Genomic DNA, 22,105 nt, shown 5'->3' with positions numbered 1-22,105 from the left:
CTCCACACTGAATGTGAAACTAATTCCCATGGAAGGTGGAAGATCTACCACATACGCATTGAGACCGTTTCGTTTTATAATTTTGAATGATCCAGCATTACACGCGTGTAATTTACAAACGGCTCCCTGAGGGTACCACTTTAGCCTGATGCGGACTATCGCAGAGTCCCCTACATTGAATTCCTTGAAACGTTTATGCTAGTCTGCAGAAAGTTTGTAATGTTCATTACTAGTAGTGATCTTTCGCCTGATTTCTTGATGCAATGAATGAATGTGATGTGCAAAGGACTCTGCAGACTTTAATGGCCTATGGGATAATAACATAGGGATAAGATCAATAGGCTTCCTAGGTTTATAACCAGTAACGACTTCAAAAGGACTTAAACCTATGGACTTATTGACAGAACTATTAAATGCAAACTCAGCTATAGGTAATGCGATGTCCCACGTCCTGGTGTGCTCCCCCACTAAACATCTGAGCAAACTCCCTAGGCTCCTATTGACCACCTCAATCTGACCATTGGTCTGAGGGTGGTAGGCAGAAGAAAATTGGATCCTAGTATTCATCATATGCCATAGTGTCTTCCAAAAATAACTCATGAATCGCACATCACAGTCAGACACTATGGTTTTTGGTAACCCATGAAGTTTGACAACCTCACTAAAGAACAGCTTGGCAACATGAGATGCGTCAGAGGTCTCAGAATAAGGAATGAAGTGGGCTATTTTTGAAAAACGGTCCACGACAACTAATATAGAATCATGTTTCCAAATAGTCTTGGGGAGCCCAAGCACAAAGTCCATACTGATGCCCTGTCAAGGGATGAACGGAACTAGCAAAGGTGTGTATAGTCCCTTATTTTGCTTTTTCTGCTTTGCCAGTTGATAAGTACGACATTGCCCTATAATTTTGGCCACGTCTCGCTTGAGGCTTGGCCAATAGAACCTATCCTCCACTAGGGCAATGGTCTTGTCTCGACCAAAATGACCCGCGCCCCTCCTAAATGTAACTCCCAGACAAGAAAATCGCGGAAGGAGGTGCGCAGTATGCATAAGCAATCACTCCTAAACAAAAATCCATCTAAAATAAAGTACTCACTGCTAGTTCCAGACGGACTCTCTAACAACGATTCGTACACAACTCCAAAATCTAGGCACTCAGAATAATCCTCCCTGACACGCTCGAGGCCCGTGACTTTGACACTCATGGAATTGAGTAACGCGACTCGACGACTGAATGCGTCGGTAGGCTTATTCTCTACACCGGCATTGTGCTTAAGCACAAAAATGTACTCTTGAAGGAATTGGACCCACTTGGCGTGCCTAGGGTTTAATTTCTTTTGAGAGTTCAGATATCTCAAGGCCTCGTGATCTGAGAACAAGACGAATTCTTGTGGCAATAGATAATGACGCCAATGGCGCAATGATTGCATCACCTCATTCAATTTCTCACTAAAAAATGCGACAGGCTGCCCTTTCTAACTAAGTACTCCTCCTATGCCGACTCCTAACGTGTCGCATGCGACTTCAAAAACTTCTGAAAAATTCGGAAGTCGCGTGAGTAGAGCTTCGGTCATCCTGAACTTTATCTCCTTGAAGGCTTTCGAGGCCGCCTTCATACATTGAAACTCTCCTTTTTTTATGCAATCCGTGATGGGAGCCATAATGGAACTGAAGCCTCGAATGAACCACCTATAGAAGGTGGCCAAGCCGTGAAAGCTGCGCACCTCATGAATATTGCGGGGTTCAGGCCAATTAACAATGACTTTGACCTTTTCGGGATCCGCCGACACACCCTTAGCTGACACAACAAAGCCTAAGAAGATAACACTACTAGACATAAACGTACACTTCTTTAGGTTGGCATACAATTTCTCGGCTCTAAGGATCCCACAAACCTGCCTCAAATGGTTGAGGTGTTGTTCCTTGGTCATGTCATAAATCAAGATATCATCAAAGTAGACGACCAGGAACTTCCCCATGAAGGGCCTCAACACTTGGGTCATCACACGCATGAAAGTACTTGGGGCATTAGTCAGCCCAAAAGGTATGACTAGCCACTCGTATAGCCCATCCTTCATCTTGAAGGCTGTCTTCCACTCATTACCAGGGCGTACACGGATTTGGTGATAACCACTTTTGATGTCAATTTTGAGAAGATAGTAGCATTGGCCATCATATCCAACATGTCATCAAAATGCGGTATGGGAAACTGATACTTAACTGTGATTTTGTTGATGGCCCTACTATCAACACACATCCTCCACGTGTCATCCTTCTTAGGTGTAAGAAGGGCAGGCATGGCACACAGGCTCATGCTCTCTCGAATGAAACTCTTTTCTAGGAGTTCATCAATCTGTCTTTTCAACTCTGCATGCTCCTTCGGGTTCATTCTGTAATTAGGGAGGTTTGTAGAGTCGCCCCAGGGACTAAATCAATAGCATGTTGTATATCCCTCATAGGGGGAAGCTCATTCAGTAGATCCTCAGGAAAGACATCACGTAACTCATTCACTACCGAAATGGCCTCAGTGGTGACTCTACACTAGCCTCTGATGCACTTTCCCTAGCCACAAGGGCGTATACCATCGAGTCTGACTCAATCTCTCGTTCAAAGTCTTTGGCATTTAGAATATGGAGAGGCTTAGACTTGGACTTCGATTCCTTCAATTCCTTCGAGCCATTCACACCACTCTGTGGTGGAATCCTTTCTAGTCATGTTCTTGGGTAGAAGTGAATTTAGCTTGACTTTCTTGCCCTCAAACCAAAATGTACACACATTCGAACGACTAAAAATGGTGACATCTCTGTCATAGAGCCAGGGCCTACCCAAATAATATGGTTAACATCAATGGGAATAACATCACACCAAAGTGTCTTTATATGATCCAAATTGAATAGGAACAAGACAACGATGCGAGACTGGAATGAAAGTCTCATTAACCCAAGACACTCTATAGGGTTGAAGATGGGCTTCAAGCTTCAAGCCCAAATGGCTCACAGTGCGGGTTAATGCCACATTGGCACTACCACTATCCACGATCATCTTGCAACTCTTATCACCACATTTTGCATAGGAATAGAAGATCGTGTTGCAGCGCCAATCGTCGGTATTCTTTGCTTGGGCAAAGGCGCAACACACAACTGTCAGGGTCGCAGACTCTTGCGCTCCCTCTTCCTCATCATTAGGGGTCTTTAGTGGCTCATACTCTTCCTCCTCACCGTCACTTTCCGAGGGCACTACTTTTACTTGCTCATCAATAACGAGCACCTTGGTGCCCTCTTTCGTGCCACACTGGTGGGCAAAGTGACCAAACCCCTGATATCTAAAACACCTAGTTGCATCACTTCTGCATGAGCTAGACCCAACAATTCATTTACCCTTATCATCCTTGGGCCTAGACTGAAAACTACTGGAAGGTTTGTTTTGATATCCAGTGTTGGGCTTAGCCCCAGAAGGGTTAGCCTTAGCATTAGAATCGCAAAACTCAAACCGTCTTCCCACAGATGCTTTGAGGTACTGCTCAACCTCCAACACTATTTGATACATCTGTTCAAGAGTGTCTGTCCTTGTCGAGCAACTCTCTCCTACAGAACGGGGGCCCGTCTTAAATCGAGCAAGAGTGAATACAGGATCCTCATCAACTTCACACCGAGTTAAGTACTCTTAGAACTTCTCAATGTATTCCGCAACACTCATGGAACCTTGTTGAAGAGACTGTCATTCCTCAACCAACCTCAAATGATAATGGAAAGGGAGATACTTTATCTTAAGAGTTTCTTTCATTTCTCCCCAATGGACTATTGGGGGCTCCCTCGACCTTTCTTTCTTTCGCTCAACAGTAGCCCAAAACCTCTTTACTTGGCCCACAAGCTTCATCTTGGCAAATTAGACTTGACGAGCATCCGACATGTCATACCACTCAAAATAGTGGTCCATATCCGCCAACCAATTTAGAAAAGCTTTAGGGTCCAAGTGGCCATCAAACGTAGGGACATCTACTCTAACTCCCTTGAGGAGTTGCTCATCTGGGTCATAATGATCCTGATGTCCCTCGCGGGGTGGGTGCATGGGCGTGCGCCCATGACCGTTTCTTTAGCCACCTCCATTCCTTTGTCTATCCTATTGACCACTTGCTTGCGATTGGGCATCTTCCTCAATGGTGGTCTCTAGTGGGTAACGCGCACATTAAGTTGATCCAAGCATTGGTCAATACATTGTTCCAAGCGCCTACCCAAAGACTCAAACTGTCGGGTTAGGTCGTTCACGGATTCTTGCAATTGCTCCATGTTTAGTGTAGGGTGCAAACCAAAACCACAACCAGTACGCATGGGCATACAACCACTCACTCAAAGATCCTCTAATGCAACTATATGCGTCTAAATGGGACTAAATGATCCTATAGGACTATATGAGGGAAACTACACAACGCTACTAAAATTCCAACAACATGACTGCCCAAATAGTTTGTGAACAGAAAATTCAGCCATGAAAATTGAGGATTTTCTGACAACAAAAAATTCAGCAGTCCATGTTGCGAATGATGGGTCCTAAACAGCCCTATATGATGAGACTTGATGCAAAAAAAATGTGAATAGACTAAACCCTAAACATATAATGCATTCCCCTATGAGAAACCTAAGCTCTGATCCCAAATTTGATGCAGGACATGAAAGTTAAATATGATATGCAAGATTTCTGGCTTTAGATCATACTAATTAAAAACAATCACAAAAATTCCACATTCCACATAAGATCAAGCATTCAACAAGGGGAATCTACGAGGGTCTAATTCTACACATGTTAGGGCTGAATCAATTAAAAATTATAGACTAAACAATGCTCAAAGGAGAGTAGATTCATCCACTCTTGCAAAGGATTATTCCCCAATCCAAGGGATTCACCATGTTTCAATTCGGGAAAGCCTAGGATTTGCAAAAGTGGAATAGAACTTGGAATTTATGATTATCTAGGGTTAGGGTTAGGGATTTAAGGTGAGAGAGGAGAGGATTAGAGGAGAGAGAAGAACCTGAAAATAGTCCACACGTGTGGACAGCAATCTGGCTCAGGCGCATGTACGTGGGTTCTTGCCTGCACGTGTGTGGGGCCCACGAATCCGGAATTGGCCACCTAGCGTGTGGTTGGCTAGGGATGGGCAACCCACACACACCAAATTTCAAGCCAATCGGGTGTCCAATCTGTGCACGGTGATCCGCCGAAGTTTCAGCCTTCCTGGAGGGCCTGATTCTGCAAATCTGTTATAAAGGAAGGATTGGCTGCAAAAGGGGGTGGATTTGAAGATTGGATGGCTATGGGAGATGATGAATATTGAGGGTAGGAGGTGGGGGCGATTTGGGATGGGTGTGGCTTCGCACCACGGTAGTTAGCCCTTCGAAGAAGGGAGGGTTTCGCACCCAATTAGATTTCCTCAACTCAGAGAATTAGAGAAGCAGGAAAACGCATAATTTTATTCATAATCTTCAATGAGAAAAAACCTACATAGGGTTGCCTATCTATAAGAAAACCCTAAACCCCAAGAGTCGCGCCATGTGCGCACACTATTACTTAGAGACAAAGTAACAAAAATAACAACTAATCAATGCAATTAAAACCGTTCATGATGTTCCTAATAATGATAATAACCAAAATTCAAAGTCCTAGATTATCTAGGGTAGTGGGCCACGATCATGAGATCTAATGGTGGGATCCACATGATGATCGGGTTCACTCCAATGAACCATAGCACAACTCTCCAAGTAAGAGGCCCTCCATGTATGTCGTCATCGATCCAGATCAATGGTGAGGCCTTCCTCCTTGTGTACGTGCGGGGGGCGGGCGTGTGCACGTCATGTCTCCATCACAACAGTAAGAGCACAAAACTCTTAAAAAGACCAGGCATAAGGTTGAATCAATGAGTGAGATGAAAGTGAAGCATTCAGTGGGAGAAAATGTACAATAGGGAGATGAAGTTTCTATTTCAAGATCAACAGTTCAGCCCGTTTAAGATGAACTACACAATAGAAGCTTGCCAGGACTATTTTAGTCAATTACCACATGAAGCCTACACTGCGTATACTTCAACTTGTCACTGATTTCCACTACAATTTAACTAGCGTGAACGTATTACTACAGAAAGAAGCATGCAGAGAATCCATCCCAATGTGAGATAATGTTATATCCTAAAGCATTGAGTTTGAATTGCAAATGTGGTTAAATAAGGCATTAGAAAGAATAATTATACCTAAAGCACCACCATCTTTTCCAAGAACAACACCGATACGAATAAGCACCAACCTGACTTCCTTATTTACTTCTAGTGCCTTTGCCTCCCATTCTCTACAGACCTGAAAATCTGTGTTAGTACAAGATAAGAATAGCATCTAGATTCCCCAAATAACCCATATAATGAAAAGTGAATGTACACTAGGCAAGCACGTGTTTAATTGGTAACTAAGCAGTTCTTTAAAAATAGAGGCGAACAAAAAACAGGACCAAGAACCCCGAACATGTGAATGGAGATCCTCTGTCTAGAGAGATCAATTCTCTCTACCCCATAATTAAAGACCAAGGATACTTGGATTGTGGGTTGCTCCGGTACGGGATACTGGAATGGGTACACAGTATACTACTTCAAAACATGGTATGCTAAGGGTAAGATTTTGTGTGTTGCGCTAGTACATAACCAAGTATATGCTATATAGTTTTATATACAAGTTGACTTGTAATTTGTATATGAAATGATGCTGTTATTATTATAGATCCTGCATTTTGGCATTATATCATATGCATGCTATTGCAAAAACAAAGTACACGTCTCTACATTCTGCATATAAATTTACATTTCAATTAAATCAACACCTAGGGTTAGAACCCATTTTCGGGTTGGTAAAGATACTGATCTGGATTGCAAATGACCCATTACTCAGATTGACAACGAGGAATTACTTTCCTTCAGATGTGATCCATCCACATATTGTGAAACTCTACCAATCAATGGGCAGCTCTAAAACTTAGGTAGGCACAAAAAAGCAGGGAAAATTTCAATGCCATAACCACTAGAAAAATGGCATAAATCTCAGACTATGTGCCCGCATAATGGATGGGAATCAAGCATATTTATATCAGAGAGAATTACTCACTAACACCTCCATAGTTCCAGCTTTTCATTTGCCCCCTCTCCTGTCCCGTCAATCAAATTTATGTCATCTACAAACAATATACACCACAAGAACTCTTCCTATAAACACCGCATTAACTCATCATAACCAATGAAAAAGGTACAGGCTCAATGACAACAAGCCTACAGTAATTGAAAACTCACTTGTCTCCAATAGTAGTCCTCAAATTTATTACAGCTCCCTCATACGTATCCTTAATCATTTCAATATATCCTCTTGGAATTCCTTTCTTTCCCAACACCCACTAGCTTAAGTCTCAAGGTGCCCTATCTTATGCCTTCTCTAAGCTAATAAAGACCATGTCAAGATCCTTGATGCCGATCCAACACACAAGAAAGGGAAAAAATGGAACAAGCAAGAAAAAAGAAAGTTGATTGCTTTGATTGAAAATGGTGATGACAATACACTAAAGATGACTTAGGGATTCACTCACCCAAATACAAGAGGATTCACTCACTCTCGAGGATCATCAGAAGATCTCACATAGGGAAAAACACATTTGTGCCTTTTCTCATATCACAACACTATATAAAGAGATGGGGGGAGGAGAATAATTATTTCAGAGAAATAGAGAGAGAGAGAGAGAGAGAGAGAGAGAGAAGCAAGATAGGAAGAGAACAGTTGGAAGAGAGAGAGAGAGAGAGAGAGAGAGAGAGAGAGAGACAGAGAGTAAATGGAGAGACGTTGGAGGGATTTAATTGGGGTGGAGCCCAAGGTGGCTGTTGGGCCTCACTCCCAATACAATAGCTGCATCAGTCTCCCCCTCTTTAAAAGAACTCGTCCTCGAGTTCTGCTTAGAAATCCTCTTCCACAACTAGTTGTCAAGACTTTGCAACTCCTCTTCATTGATCCAGGAGTCTTCGGATTGGGGCTTGTTCTTCCACCGGATAAGGTATTGAGTGTAGCTACCTTGCCTTGTAGTCATGGATCATACATCAAGAATGTCAACAATTTCAGATGAACCAATTGTTGAATGTATGCCCAAATCTTTAAGGCTTGGTGGAAATTAATCTGGATCGCCATGAAAGGGATGAAGGTCAGTAGTGTTGAAAATCGGACTAATCCCCATTCCTTCAGGCAGTTCAAGCCAATATGCATTTGGCCCAATCTTCTTACGGATATGGCATGGGCTAGTCATCTTGTTCTTCAATTTGTGGTAAGTACCCATTGGAAATTGCTCTTTTCTCAAGTATACCATAACCAAATCACCTTCTTAGAACCCATTGGAAATTGCTCTTTTCTCAAGTATACCATAACCAAATCACCTTCTTCGAACTCCAAGTGGCGGCGATGAACATCGATGACTTCTTTATTCCATTCATTAGCACTTTTAATGTTAGCTCGAACTTGTTCTTAGACTTCTTGGATGTGTTTGACAAGTTCTTCCGCTTTTCTTTTTTTTTTGAAAGTATAAGCTTTTTTCTTTTTTTTTAAATAGAATCTGTGTATGTCATTAATCCACCCAAACACCTTTACAATAGGGAACTCCAAATCAAAAAAACAGGAGACCCAACTTGGAGACCTAGGAAATAGACACAAAAAAACCCCCAATGGATCAGACCATTTTGATCACACCCAAATCCACTTTGTCTAAAAAAATGTTACCTCGAAGCTGACGAGGAAGGTCAGAGAGATTCTCGAAATAAACCTAAGACTGAGAAGCACTACCCAAACGAGCCAAAAAATCTGCTAGCAAATTCCCTTCCCTTTGGATGTGCACCACCCGAACTGTACCTTGCTGCCTCAACTGACTAATTCTAAACAACCATGCCCTCCATTTCCAGCCTGGCAACGCCAGCCCATTAATGAGGTCAACTACTAGCCTCGAATCCGACTCAATAATGATATGCTCGAAGCCCCTCCGAATACCACTAAGAAGGCCATCATGCACCGCTCATAGCTCGGCAACAGTGTTAGTCCCAAAACCATAACCATCTGAGAATGCGAAAATGAAATCACCCCTCTCCCCTCTACATATTCCACCTCCACCAGAATTTCCAGGATTCCCCCTAGCCGAGCCATCAACATTAATTTTGACTCAACCAGGCTTTGGCCGATTCCACCATACCACCTCTGGTATGCCGCTAGGATTGACCGATGACAGGAAGATATTTTGGGGCCACCGCAACCCTGGCACCCCACCACCATTCTGAGAAGCGTTAAGCACGGCCTCCCACCATCTGATCTTAGCAACTACTCTATGAGGGGACACCGATCGGCCCTCAAAAAAAGCTGCATTGCGCGCTTTCCACAATTCCCAGATAATTAAACATGGCAGTAACATGACATTTACCGATCGTTTATGCATGGCAGTAACAGCTGCCCACCATTGCCCAAGCCTCGCTTCAATCGAAGTGGCTGGCATGACGTTGATACCAGTCCAACTACCCAAAGCCAGCCAAACAGTCTGCGCCAACTTGTTGTTAAGGAAGAGGTGCAACGTAGATTTAATGTCAGAGTAAAGGGTGTCGCAGCAGACACACTTTGACGCAAGATGAACTCCCCGGGATTGCACCGCACTATCCACCGGAACGGCATTTTGAATCACCTTCCAGACGAGGAGAGATATTTTGGGAGGAAGTTTCGTATGCCATACCATGTTGGCTAGCAACGACTCGGATTTGACACCCTTGACAACGACCAGGCAGATTTAATAGAAAAAACCCCGGAAGGAGTTAATGGCCAAAAAGGCTAATCAACATCGTCTGTGGTACAAAATCCTGCCTGAAACACGTGGTCAATGACGGGTTGAGGAAGAAGAAGTAGCGCTGCAGAGGGGGGGAGAGGACCAATCGGACCGATCACCTGACAAACTTGGGTATCCTGCAAACCAACAGGCACTTCTGCTTCTGCTAGCAGGTGGAGAGGGCCCAGGCCCGTCCAATTGACCATCCAGAAATTGCAACACCCTGCACCGATCTGCCATTGAACATGGGAATCAACCGAAGGAATCAGCTCCCTTATACGTTTCCACAAGGGAGAAGATTGCCGGCTGGCCGTTACGGAACCGCTTGCAGACCCATCTCGAAGGTACTTCGCCGTCATGAACACCTTCCAAACATTATCCTCTTTCCCAAATTTAATAGACCAAGCCATTTTAAGATAGAATGCCCTCGTAATGTCAAACAATTTCCTAAATCCAATGCCACCCTCCTCTTTTGGCGTAGACAGCAAATTCCAAGACTTCCAGTGGCACTTCAGATTCCCCTCGGACCAGCCCCACAAGAAGTTGGCCATATGTTTCTCAATTGATTTAAGCACCTGAGCATGAATATGGACCGCTGCCACGAAATGGATGGGAATTGAAGATAGAACATTCTTGATGAGAACCACGCGTCCAACCTGGGATAAGATATGACCCTTCCACCCACTGATACGGCCCACAACTTTATCTACCAAAGGCTTAAACTCGCTTGCTTTGAGCCTCCCTTCTGTGATAGGAACCCCCAGATACTTTAAAGTGGACTGCGATTTCCTAAAACCGAGCACTCCTTCAATTGATCTGAGCCGAGACCACGTCAACTTTTTGGAACAATAAAATGAACATTTTTGCTGATTTATTTTTTGTCCCGAGGAGGCTTGGTAGGAATCTAGAAATCTCTTGAGCTGCTGTAGAAAACATTTGCTCCCGTTCGTGAACAGCACTGTGTTGTCGGCATATAGCAAATGAGAAATGATAGGGCACCCACGACCGAGCGCAAACGGAAGGCTGATTTGATGAGAAATCAAACTTTTAATACCCCTACTGAGAACCTCGGCTGAAATGATAAACAGACTTGGAGAGATCGGGTCCCCTTGCCTTAGTCCCCTTGAGGATTTAAAAAAACCGGCCATTTCGCCATTCATAAGAACCGAGAACCAACTGTTCACCCAAAATTTTTCAACCATCTCAATCCAAGATTCGCTAAACCCAAAGCGAGTTAACACCTGGACTAGGAAATCCCAACTAACCCTGTCATACGCTTTATCCATATCTAATTTGAGAACAATGTTTCCCCCACGGACTGGTCTGTTCAAGTCCCTAAACACTTCTTGCGCTAAGGCAATATTCTCAGCAATCGACCTCCCATGCACAAAAGCCCCTTGTTCAGGGGAAATTATCGACAGAAGAACCTGACTCAACCTCGCTGCAACCACCTTCGAGAAAATTTTGTACAAAACGTTGCACAAGCTAATTGGCCGATAATCAGAAAACTGCTTTGGAGAAGAAGATTTGGGAATTAAACAAATAAACGACGACGTAACTGACCTTGGAAGCTTTCCTCGGAAAAAGAAAGAGACAGCCCTATGAATGTCCTGCGCAACAACCTCCCAAGAAGACTAGAAAAAACTTGCTGAGAAACCATTGGGCCTCGCCGCACTATCGCTCGGAATGGATTGAACTGCAGCCTGGACTTCCGACATCGAAGGGGTAGCCATCAACATTTCATTCTGATCCTACGTAACCTTACGGGGAATGCATTGCAAAATGTTGTGATCAATGCAACATGGCTCAGCGGAGAAAATGTGCTGGAAATGAGCCATCGCCGCATCTCTGAGATCTGCCTGATTGTCAGCGAGATGCCCCGACTCGAGCTCCACTTGACGGATAGTGGCACGCCTTTGTTTTTCCATAGCAGTGGCATGAAAAAATCTCGTATTTCTGTCTCCCTCCGCCAGCCAATCGACTCTCGATTTCTGCCTCCAGAAAATTTCCTGCAGAAGTTCCAAAGAGGATAGTCTGTCTGAGTTAGCATCGAGCTCCTGTTGCAAACTGCGAAGCTGGTCCGACGGTCTAGATAAATCCTGCATATTGGCCTCTAAATCAGCCATCGTACTTTCCACTGTCCTAATTTGCTGAAATATATTCCCAAACACCACCTTGTTCCAGACTTTTAAATCATTTTTGACCTGCTTGAGCTTGGATATAACGTTGTATATTGGATGATTTGACTCGACCCTCTTCCACGTTGTGCTGACCACTCTGAGAAAATCCTCATGTTTCATCCAAATATGTTGAAAACGGAAAGGTTGGACCGGTAATCGGCTGATCTAGGAAGCTGAGAAGAAGAGAAGCATGATCGGATTGAACTCGAGGCAAGTGAGAAACCTGGAATTGTGGGAAAGCCATTGACCACCTGACATCAACAAGGACACGGTCCAGCCGTGCCCAAACACGAGAATTCCCCACCTGATTGTTGCTCCAAGTGAATCTATTTCCAGAAAAACTTGCATCCAGGAGACCCGCTCGATTAATGGCCACGGCAAATTCCTCTGAGGATGCTCTATCTGCAGACCTACGGCTCCTTCTTTCCAAACCGTCCACAATGGCATTGAAATCCCCACAAACTGCCCAAGGGCCTTGAGTCGAAGACGAAATAGAGGCAAGGTCCGCCCATAGACTTCTCCTCAACACTCGAGCACACCTGGCGTAGATAAAGGATATATATAGCGAAGCAGCAGAAGTCTGAAAGGTTACACAAATCGATAAACATTGATCAGATTTAAACATAACAGAAACAGCTGCATTGGATTTATAAAAAATCCAGATCTTGTCACCCTCCTCATAATTCGAAAGGGAAGAATGAAAACCCAGCGCCAACCCTGTTTGCACTCTTCTCTCATCCCCAAGCATGGGCTCTAGAATGGCAACAATCCGAGGATCATGTTTGCTGATGATCCGCTTGGTGGTCCTAACCGATCTTTTATTACCAATGCCACGAATGTTCCACACAATGATCTTATCCATCCGTCACACATCCTGTAATTACGGCCCGTCTCTTCATCCTACGAAGTCTTGAACTCCAGTTTCCTTTAGTGAATAGACTTTTGTGTCTCCTAGTCTGCCGCATAGAATTTTCCCCCTCAAGCAATATGTGTCCCTCCTGTCTTCCTTGGTCCACCGACTCCTGGTACTTGCACTCCCAGTCAAAACCATTCCCCACCTCCTTATCTTGTTCCTGAGCTTGTCTCGAACAGTGAATGTTAGGGGGGCTATCATATCCTTCTTCTCAAGTCCCATATGATTCATTAAGCGGTCTGATATCAGAGGAGAAATAGGCTGAAAGGTCCACTTCAAGGGCAGCTCTCTCCTTCTGGTTTAGCCTTCCTTCCATTCCAGAAAAAGGGAATGAATGTCTCCCACCTCTTGGCACAGCTCTGCTATCACCCCTAACACCCACCTCAATACGCTTCCTCCAATAAACGTTCCATACCTCAGGTGGACGATTCTCCTTTCCACCAGCCTGCATTACTCCCTGAGTCTATACCTGGGATTGGACATGGTTGTTAGTGTTCTTTGGAGATATAGCTGTTACTTCGGAATCAACATTCATTACTTGTAAACCCTCTGGCTGGATCACATCCAGATGACTGATCGCAAGGGCAACGTTCTGTTCCTGGGATTGGAAATGGTTACCGATGTTGTTTGGAGATACAGTTGTTGCTTCGGAGTTAACATTGAAAACTTCTAAACCCTCGGGCTGGATCATATCCCGATGACTGATCACAAGAACAACGTTCTGTTGAGGCTAACCATAGGGCTGCATTCCACACAGCATATCTTCTTCCCCTTGGGAAACAATAATGTGGTCTGAGTTCTTATTGGATTGATTAGTCAGAAGGCAAACCTGCGATCTCGCCTGATAGCACTCCTGACAGCTTGAAGAAATACCTGTTGTGGCGAGAATAGCTGAGTCCTCAGCAGGACCGATCAAAAGAGCATGAGCAGAAGCTCCATGACCTCCCCTTACTTCCGGACTATCGAGAAGCTCTACCCCTCTTCCATCCTTATCACTTGAATAGCGAAGTTCACCTGTGCTGTCATTTCCACCAGTAGGGACATTTACAGAAACGCCTGTTGTGCTTACTCTCCCATTGCCATTTATTCCACCCACTGCCATAATTTCCATTGCACAGTCCTCAGAAGTAGCAGCTCCATCGGTGTCTGAAAGGGACTTGTCCCTTTCTCCCATACGAGCATTGATAAAACTTGCAGGTTGTTTACCCAAGATTTCACCATTGGACTCCTCACCTCTTATTGAGACATTTCCACAAACAGTTACAGGGGGGCCGCTGTAACCATGAAACCTTCTAAGAACCCACTCCTTGGTTCTTTCTCCCGTAGTATGATGAGCAGAAGAAGCAGATCCGCAACTGAATATAGGCTCCAGCTCCGCGATTATAGGATAAACCTTCCCCAGAACTTGTAACCGCAGCACCTGATTAAAAGTTACACCCGGACGGGGAATGACTTTGATCCTCACAAACGCCTGGAAGTATCCGAATCAGGAATTGGAGTCTATTTGGACAATCTTCCCGAAATAGCTCGCCAGATCTAAAATAACGGACTCGATCCAAGCGTGTGTGGGGATACCAAACAATCGGACCCATACCCCATCGCCCCTAATTACCTCATCGAGAGTCCACTTCTCTATCGATTGAAGCCCCATTTCTTTTTGTAGATTCACATTTCCATTGAAGGCGTCCATCTGTGCTACAGATTTGAACAAAATCAAGAATTTCATAGCTGAGATCCTTACGATCTCCACCTCAGAGAACTTCACATCAGGCTTCTTCAGAGAATCATATAGCCGATCAATACGGATATCCCTGTCCACCGCAGTTCCGACCATGGCGAGATTCAACCATCGAAGCCGATTCTCAACTGCTCTAGAATCAGCGATGGTTGTGACCCCAGACTTCGCCTCCATGAGGTTTTGAGAGTAAGGTGTTGATTTTTTTACCACATTGAGATATGGTCGAATCCCATTCGAGTTTCTCTGCTAATGTTCTGAGGAGGAAATGGGTTGTGTTACAACACCTCTACCCGAATCACTTTTCGCCCAAGCAACATGCGCCACCCTCCCATCAATTCTTCGTTCAAGGAGAAAGTGGATAGCGTTAAGAGCATCCTGTTCATAGCAAAACCGGATGAAGGCAAAACCATGCGATCGATTGAGCTGTCTATTCCAAGGAATGAAGACGTCCCGTATTTTCCCATAGCGGCCGAAAATACGAAGCAGATCGTCTTCGGTAGTGTCGAAGGTAAGGTTCGCTGCAAAAAGAGAAGAAGGTTTTGGAGAACTTTCGGGAAGAAACCCGCTCCCAAGGATCCTCCCGATCCCGATCGCGATCTCCAACCTGCTCCCGCTCCCTCTCTCGCTCTTCAACTTCCATGGCAAGTTCTTCCGCTTCGATACTACCTTTTCCCAGATTAGGAATTGGTACCCAATCCAAGATATGGTTTGGGTTTCTTTCATAAACCACTTCAAATGGAATCTTTTGAGTAGATCGACACTTCGAGTTGTTGTAAGAAAATACAGCTTGAGGTAAGACAAGATCCCATTGTCGTGGTTGGTCACTTGCCAAGCATCGGAGTAAATCACTAAGAGATCGGTTAACAAGTTTGGTTTACCGTCGGTTTGTGAAAGATAAGCACTTGAAAATTGGAGTTGAGTGCCCATATGTTTCCACAAAGTTTGCCAAGAGCGGCTCATGAATTGTGTCTTGATCAGATGTGATGGTTCTTGGAACACCATGGAGCCAGAGATCTCTTTGAAGAAGATGTGAGCAATGTGAGAGGCATCGGTAGTTCTCCTACATGGAATAAAATGAGACATTTTAAAAAAGTGATCAACTACCACGAAGATAGAATCATAACCTCATTATGTTCTTGGCAACCCAAGCACAAAGTCAATACTAACGTCCTCCCATGGTTGAGATGGAATAGGCAAAGGTTGGTATAGTCCACAATTTTGTTGCCTACCCCTTAGCTCATACATTTACGAACGAACTATTCTACATCTTGGTTCAACTTTGGCCAAAAGTAATGCTCACAGACCATAGCAATTGTCTTGTCTCAACCAAAGTGACCTCCCAAGCCGCCACCATATAACTTGGCTATGACTTGGTGTCATAGGGATCCTTCGGGAAGGCATAGTTGGTTACCCTTAAAAAGGTACCCATTTATAAGGGATTTGCACATCAGCCGTGGATGAAAGATGCATCTGGACAGACTCCGTCTCGGGATAAATGTCTATTGGGTCGGCATAGCAAAACATCAGAGCTCGCGGCTCCATCAAAGCTTGGTCCAGGTGGGTGTGGCATGCTAAACTTCCGCCGAAACTCTCCCTCTTGACTTGGAAGATAATCCACAAGGCAATCCCAGTGGATGCAAGGATTCAAGGCAAAGGGATTTGCATCGTCTCAAAGTATGAGTGTTGGCCTTCCGATTCCTCGCCTAGATTGAGACGATTGACCACCTTTTCTCCTCTAGTGTTACGGCTAGGCAAGTGTGGGGACACTTCAGTCAGATCTTCACCATTAGTGGGCTGATTCCCTCGACGGTGGGTGGGACGTCCAGTGCTTGGTGGGCTGCTGCTACTACCTCCAACAGATTCTTCCTTTTGAAGGGCCTCATGCCCATTTTCATCTTCTGGGAGCTTTGGAAGGCTAGAAAATCGGCCCGCTTCGAAGGCACCGGATTTCGAGCTTCAGGGGTAATTTCGAACACCCTGCATTGGATCAGCCTATTTGGGTCCATTTTGCCACTTCCAAAGGCTCCAAATCGATCCATGGCGATAACTCTGCGGAACCTGGGGATCATCGGCCATCAGCCCAAACCTCTAAATTTTCGGGTGGTCAACTGGAAAAAGCCTCTCCATGGATGGACAAAGATTAACGTCGGCAGTGGGAAATCTGGGTCCTTTGAGGGGAGGTGGAGTTGCCAGAGACCTCACGAGAGCTTTCCTCTTTGCTTTCCCAGTTGGTTTCGAATTCGGTTCCAGCTCAAGGGTTGAAATCAGGGCGATCTAGGATGGCCTCTCTCGGTGCACTGATAGGGGAATTGCTAAATTGGTGGTTGAAAGTGAATCCCAGCCTGTCATTGTTGCCCTCTCCAAACAAACATGCTGCGCCTAGTCAATGTGGTATTGGGTGGCTAGAATCGAGGCTCTCAAGAATAGAATGGAGGTCCACCTTGTTCACCTTCCCAGATAGGCGAACTCGGTGGCGGATGGGCTAGCTAGGCCAGGGAGTGCTAGGCAAGGTAGTAGGCAATATCTGTAACTGGGAGAGCTCCCATCATCCATTCGTGGCCTTCTGTTCCTAGATAGAGTGGGCCTTGGCTCGCTGCGAGAAAGCTAAGCCCCCCCTTTCCTTTTTGTTTTCTTTTCCTTTACAATAGGTGAGCCTGCTTCCCTTTCTTGGTTGACCCTCCCGAAAAATTGTCTGTGCCCACACAATTGTACTTACAAATCCTATGAATATATATGCTGGCTTAAAATTTTAAATTTAAAAAAAAAAAAAAAGGGTACCCATTTATAATGGGATATTTTTCATTTTGCCCATTTTGACACTCTTCCCAAACATTTCCAAAATATGGGTCAATTTAGTAATTTTTCGGCAATAGATCAAATCCAATCACTTTAAAAGACAGTCTTAAGGAGATAAGATTTTCAATTAAGCAAATTCATAATTTTGTACCTGCCTTATGATGAATCACAAAGGTATACTCTTGTAAATACGAAACCCACTTAGCATGCCTAGAATTAAGTTTCTTTTAGGCATTGAGAAAACAGAGAGCCTCATAATCGAAGTACAACACAAACTCCTTGTGAACTAAGTAGTGACACCAAAACTGCGAGGCTTGCACAACGTCATACAATTCAACATCATAGGTAGAATAATGCTTCTTAGCATCATTAAGTTTCTCACTAAAGTAGGCAATGGGGTGTCCCTTTCGGCTTAAGATGACCCCAGTACCTATGTGCGATGCATCACATTTTACCTCAAACATTGCATTAAAATTTGGCAAGGCAAGCACAGATGCTTTGGTTAGTTTTTCCTTAATTAAGTCAAAACTCTCTTGGGCTTCTTGAGTCCAAGCAAAGTCTTTGGCCCTTATGCAATTGGTCACGGGAGTAATGATACTACAAAAGTTCTTAATGAACAGTCGGTAAAATGTAGCTAGGCCATAGAAGTTTCACACTTCAGTCACCGATTTTGGAGTCGACCACTCTACAATTGCTTTGATCTTCTACTCATCAACCTTAACACCTTGAGATGAGACAACATAGCCTAAAAAGACTAACGTAGCTATGTCATGAAAAAGCGGTCTGCTATCACACCGATGAATGCTATGAATTGAAAGGAATATTAATAATATAAACATTTGGAACTTGCCATCAAAGAATTCTATTCCATGCTTCAAGTAGTTCATGTTAGCGTGGATTAAATTATAATAAAATAATTAGGATACAAAACATAAGTGAATCCTAAGCATTAAATTTGGTAGGTTATTGTCATCAATGTTTGCAGTATCGGTATCACGTTATGAATCACACCCTTGGGATATAAACATGTGTCGGTTATCGCAAGGGAAATATCGTTTGTATCAAGTAATGTATCACACTTTTTGGGAAAAAATGGAAAACATTGGGAAATTGGTCGAATTTTTCAATGAAACTTCAAGGATTGTTAACAAGGACCTTAATGTACACTTTTAAATCATAACATCACAAGAAAAAGTGCATAAAATAGGTTTCCTTTGTATAGGGTACTAAGCAATGCGCTATCTCACTAAACTGATGCAATTATATACAAAGTGAACTCATGATAGTTATAAATGCAAGAAGACATTTATGAAAATGCAACCAATACATTGAAAACCAAAAGAAGGGATAGAACATTATGTTAGCACAATAGGGTACTATATCAAGATTTTTCACATTTATTAATTATTTTTAAATAAATTTATAGTTATATTTTTGAAAAAATCATCAAAAACCTTTAAATTCTCAGAAAATGCATCCAATTGACTGGTGGAAGAAAAAAAATCGAATAAAAATATTTTTTATTAATTTTTAATTAAAAATATTATTTAAGTCAGAAAAATATTAAAAAATAATAATAATTGAAATAGTAGATCACGCCCCATATATGTTTGATTCATGTTTTAAGTGTAAGACTGCAACAAATTTGGGAAATTTCGAATTATCCCCTATTTCCTGCAAATCAAACCTACTCTCAAATCTCAAAATTAGAGTGTATGTGATGATCATTTCCTCAAACAGTCCTAAATACTATGCAAATGAACAAAATGAACTGCTGCTAGAAGTGAAATTTTGAAAATATATATATATATATAATTTTTTTAATTAAAAAATATTTTTCTCTGAAATTTCAAAAAAAAAAAACTCCATAAATCAGTAGATCAGGCCTCATCGATGTTTGATTTCATGTTGGATTGTAAGATTGCAAGCAATTTGGGAGAAATTGGGAAAATTTTGAATTTTCCCCAAATTGGGCCACCTACCCTCAAATCTCGAAATCGAATGTTGAAATCGTTAATTTTCCATGCAAAACATGAAGAATCAAGGATTTCTAACATTTTCACTATGTCTTTGTTTGATTTAAACAAAAAGAAATGGATCAAAATTCAAAATACCTCACCGATTAAGAAACAACCCTAAATCCGAGAAAATGTTGAATCCAATTTGAAATGTAAGTTTTTCTCCCAAATCCTTGTAAAGGATGGACCGAAATCCCACCCATAAGCTTCTTAGAAGAGAGAAATTTGATGGAAAAAGTGGGAAAATGGATTTTTGGGGTTTTTAGAAGAGAGTACTATCGGTTCCTGAGTGGTATCGACGATATCTGTCAATATTGACAAGTATTTTCGACACAAATGTTTTCAGTATCGACAATATCAGCTGATATATTCCAGGATATATCTTGTGTCCCACCTGTGCGATACAAAATGCACTGGTAGTGTTGATATATCTCACATGTTCAATCTGCAAGTTGAAATTTTCCAATTTCTCGTAAATTAATTGCAATCTTTGTTTCTAAACACAAAATCAAACATATATGTAACCTGATATGGTGATTCTTGGTAATTTTAGGAATTTTCAGAAAATTTTATTTTCAATTAAAAATGTTAAAAAATATTATTTTCAAAATTCCACTTGGATTAGTAGTCAATTGGCCCCCAGTTCAGAGTATTCAGGAGTGTTTGATGAGATCATCATCACATACACTAATTTTGGAATTTGAGGGAGGATGGGCTGATTTGCCAAAAATTGGGAAAAATTAGAATTTTTTCCAAATTTTCTCAAATTGGAGAGGATGAGTACCAAGTACCAACGTTACGTTAGAAAGTATCTTCATTAGTCCCATTCTATTATGACCTAGGCATAGTATTGTTAGTTTGTAAAGCAATAGTACTATGCCTAGCCCCATCGATATGGAGACGATAATTTTGAGCAACCGCACAAGTCTATGTGGGTCTAAGCCATAGCCATACATATTATTTATAGGCATATTTCTAGTATTCTACTTCTTTTGCTTTTGAATGTATTTCTAGTGTTTCCATACATGTCTTCTTGCATTTATAAATTATATGAATAGACTTTGAATGTACTTGCATCAATTTAGTCAGACAACGGATAGACTAGGACCCCATACAAAGGAAACCTATTATGTGCACTTGTTTTTTTTATGATGTTTTGATTTCTAAGTGTGTATTGATGTCTTTTTTAACAATCCCTAAAGTTTCATTGAAAAATTCAAACAATTTCCCAATGTTTCCCAACAATAGCGATACAATATGCGATACAACCGATATATCCCATGCGATAACCAAAACGTATCTGTATCCCAAGGGTGCGATACATTACGTAATAATGATATGGAAAACATTGGTCGATGCTAAGTAAAATTTCAAACAGAAAATGGGCGATAAATCACGATATCGGGAAATATCACCAATACATTGTGATATATTGCAATATATTGCAATACATTGCGATGTATCGTGTGATACTCAGGATTTTTGGCGTTCCAGTGATATTCCAGGGAAGATTTGTATCCCTGGAGTGCAATATCAATAATATAAGCTGATATATTGGCCGATAGTATCGATACTACAAACATTGATTGTCATAACTCTCCAAGCTATGGTTTGTCGTATTTACTTCATAGCATATGAGTTTGTTATAATGACAGACATACTTCAAGATATTCAGTAGATTAGATTCCATATTTTTAACTAGAACAAAAATTTATGAGCAAAGTATTTCCATCTAACCATCAATAAATAATGCAATAAAAAATAAAGGTAGATTTTCAAGTTACTTCAATCATTAAGTCCGTAATGAGGATTTCATACCTCTGATAAGTAGTCATTTCCTGAAGGACTTCGTTCATCAAATACCTGAGTATCACTTGTGCCTGAAAGTGTGCCAAGAGTAACAAAAAGAGGTGAACAGAGAACAATTAAGAGTGTTTCTGTTCAAAATAAATTAATCTTTGCCCCTTCCAAAGATTCCATTGCATGGGTTTCAATTACACGCTCTTTAGCAATGAAGCATGGGCAAACAAACTCATGATGAGTTATCATGACATGCCATCATCAACGTAGCCTTGTTCCAGCTATTTAGGTCAGCTTTGCAGATCCTATTGTGCCAAAAACAAGAATTCTCATAACACTTATACATGTAAAAATCATTGCAATTAGTTGCATGTTATAGATAACATAAGCACTGTATTTTCCCAAGAAATGGCTAGGAAATTGCCATGCCATGTGGTGGTGGTATTCCACATTCATCTGGTACGGCATGCCTTGTGTACGGTATTGGAACTCCAAGGAATTATATGATGTTTGCTCTCACAGTGTGCATTCCAGAATATGGGGGATCATAGGCAGGCATACTATCCATATATGCATGATATGCATCTAATTTAATTGAAGCCACCCACAATGTGGACCTCAATTTGGTTTGCACATAGCCCAAAAATCACACTTTTTCATTGGTTTACCACTATCCAAACATATGATCATTAGCCACTGAATGGAATCCAGTGTTGCATATTCAATAAAAACATGCCATTGATTGGATTTAGCTTTGTTAGATCAAAGTGCTTGTTTTAGTCATTCAGCATCCAAA

The 22,105-nt window shown here is 42.3% G+C and overlaps 1 protein-coding gene across 4 annotated transcripts in view; it reads right to left on the bottom strand.

The window, feature by feature from the left end:
- Positions 1–22,105, bottom strand: part of LOC131243414 (epimerase family protein SDR39U1 homolog, chloroplastic) — a 110,670-nt gene that overhangs the window by 36,855 nt on the left and 51,710 nt on the right. For all 4 annotated transcript variants that reach the window (XM_058242773.1, XM_058242772.1, XM_058242771.1 and 1 more), the window contains 2 exons: positions 21,328–21,389; positions 6,242–6,344 (listed from right to left, as the gene is read on the bottom strand). In XM_058242773.1, the coding sequence (XP_058098756.1) occupies positions 6,242–6,344; positions 21,328–21,389 (165 nt within the window). The remainder of the gene's footprint in view (positions 1–6,241; positions 6,345–21,327; positions 21,390–22,105) is intronic.

This window comes from Magnolia sinica, chromosome 4 (genome assembly GCF_029962835.1).
Source record: "Magnolia sinica isolate HGM2019 chromosome 4, MsV1, whole genome shotgun sequence".
Taxonomy (NCBI): Eukaryota; Viridiplantae; Streptophyta; class Magnoliopsida; order Magnoliales; family Magnoliaceae; genus Magnolia; species Magnolia sinica.
The sequence above is the reverse complement of the archived record's forward strand: the minus strand, read 5'-3'. Positions and strand labels throughout refer to the sequence as shown.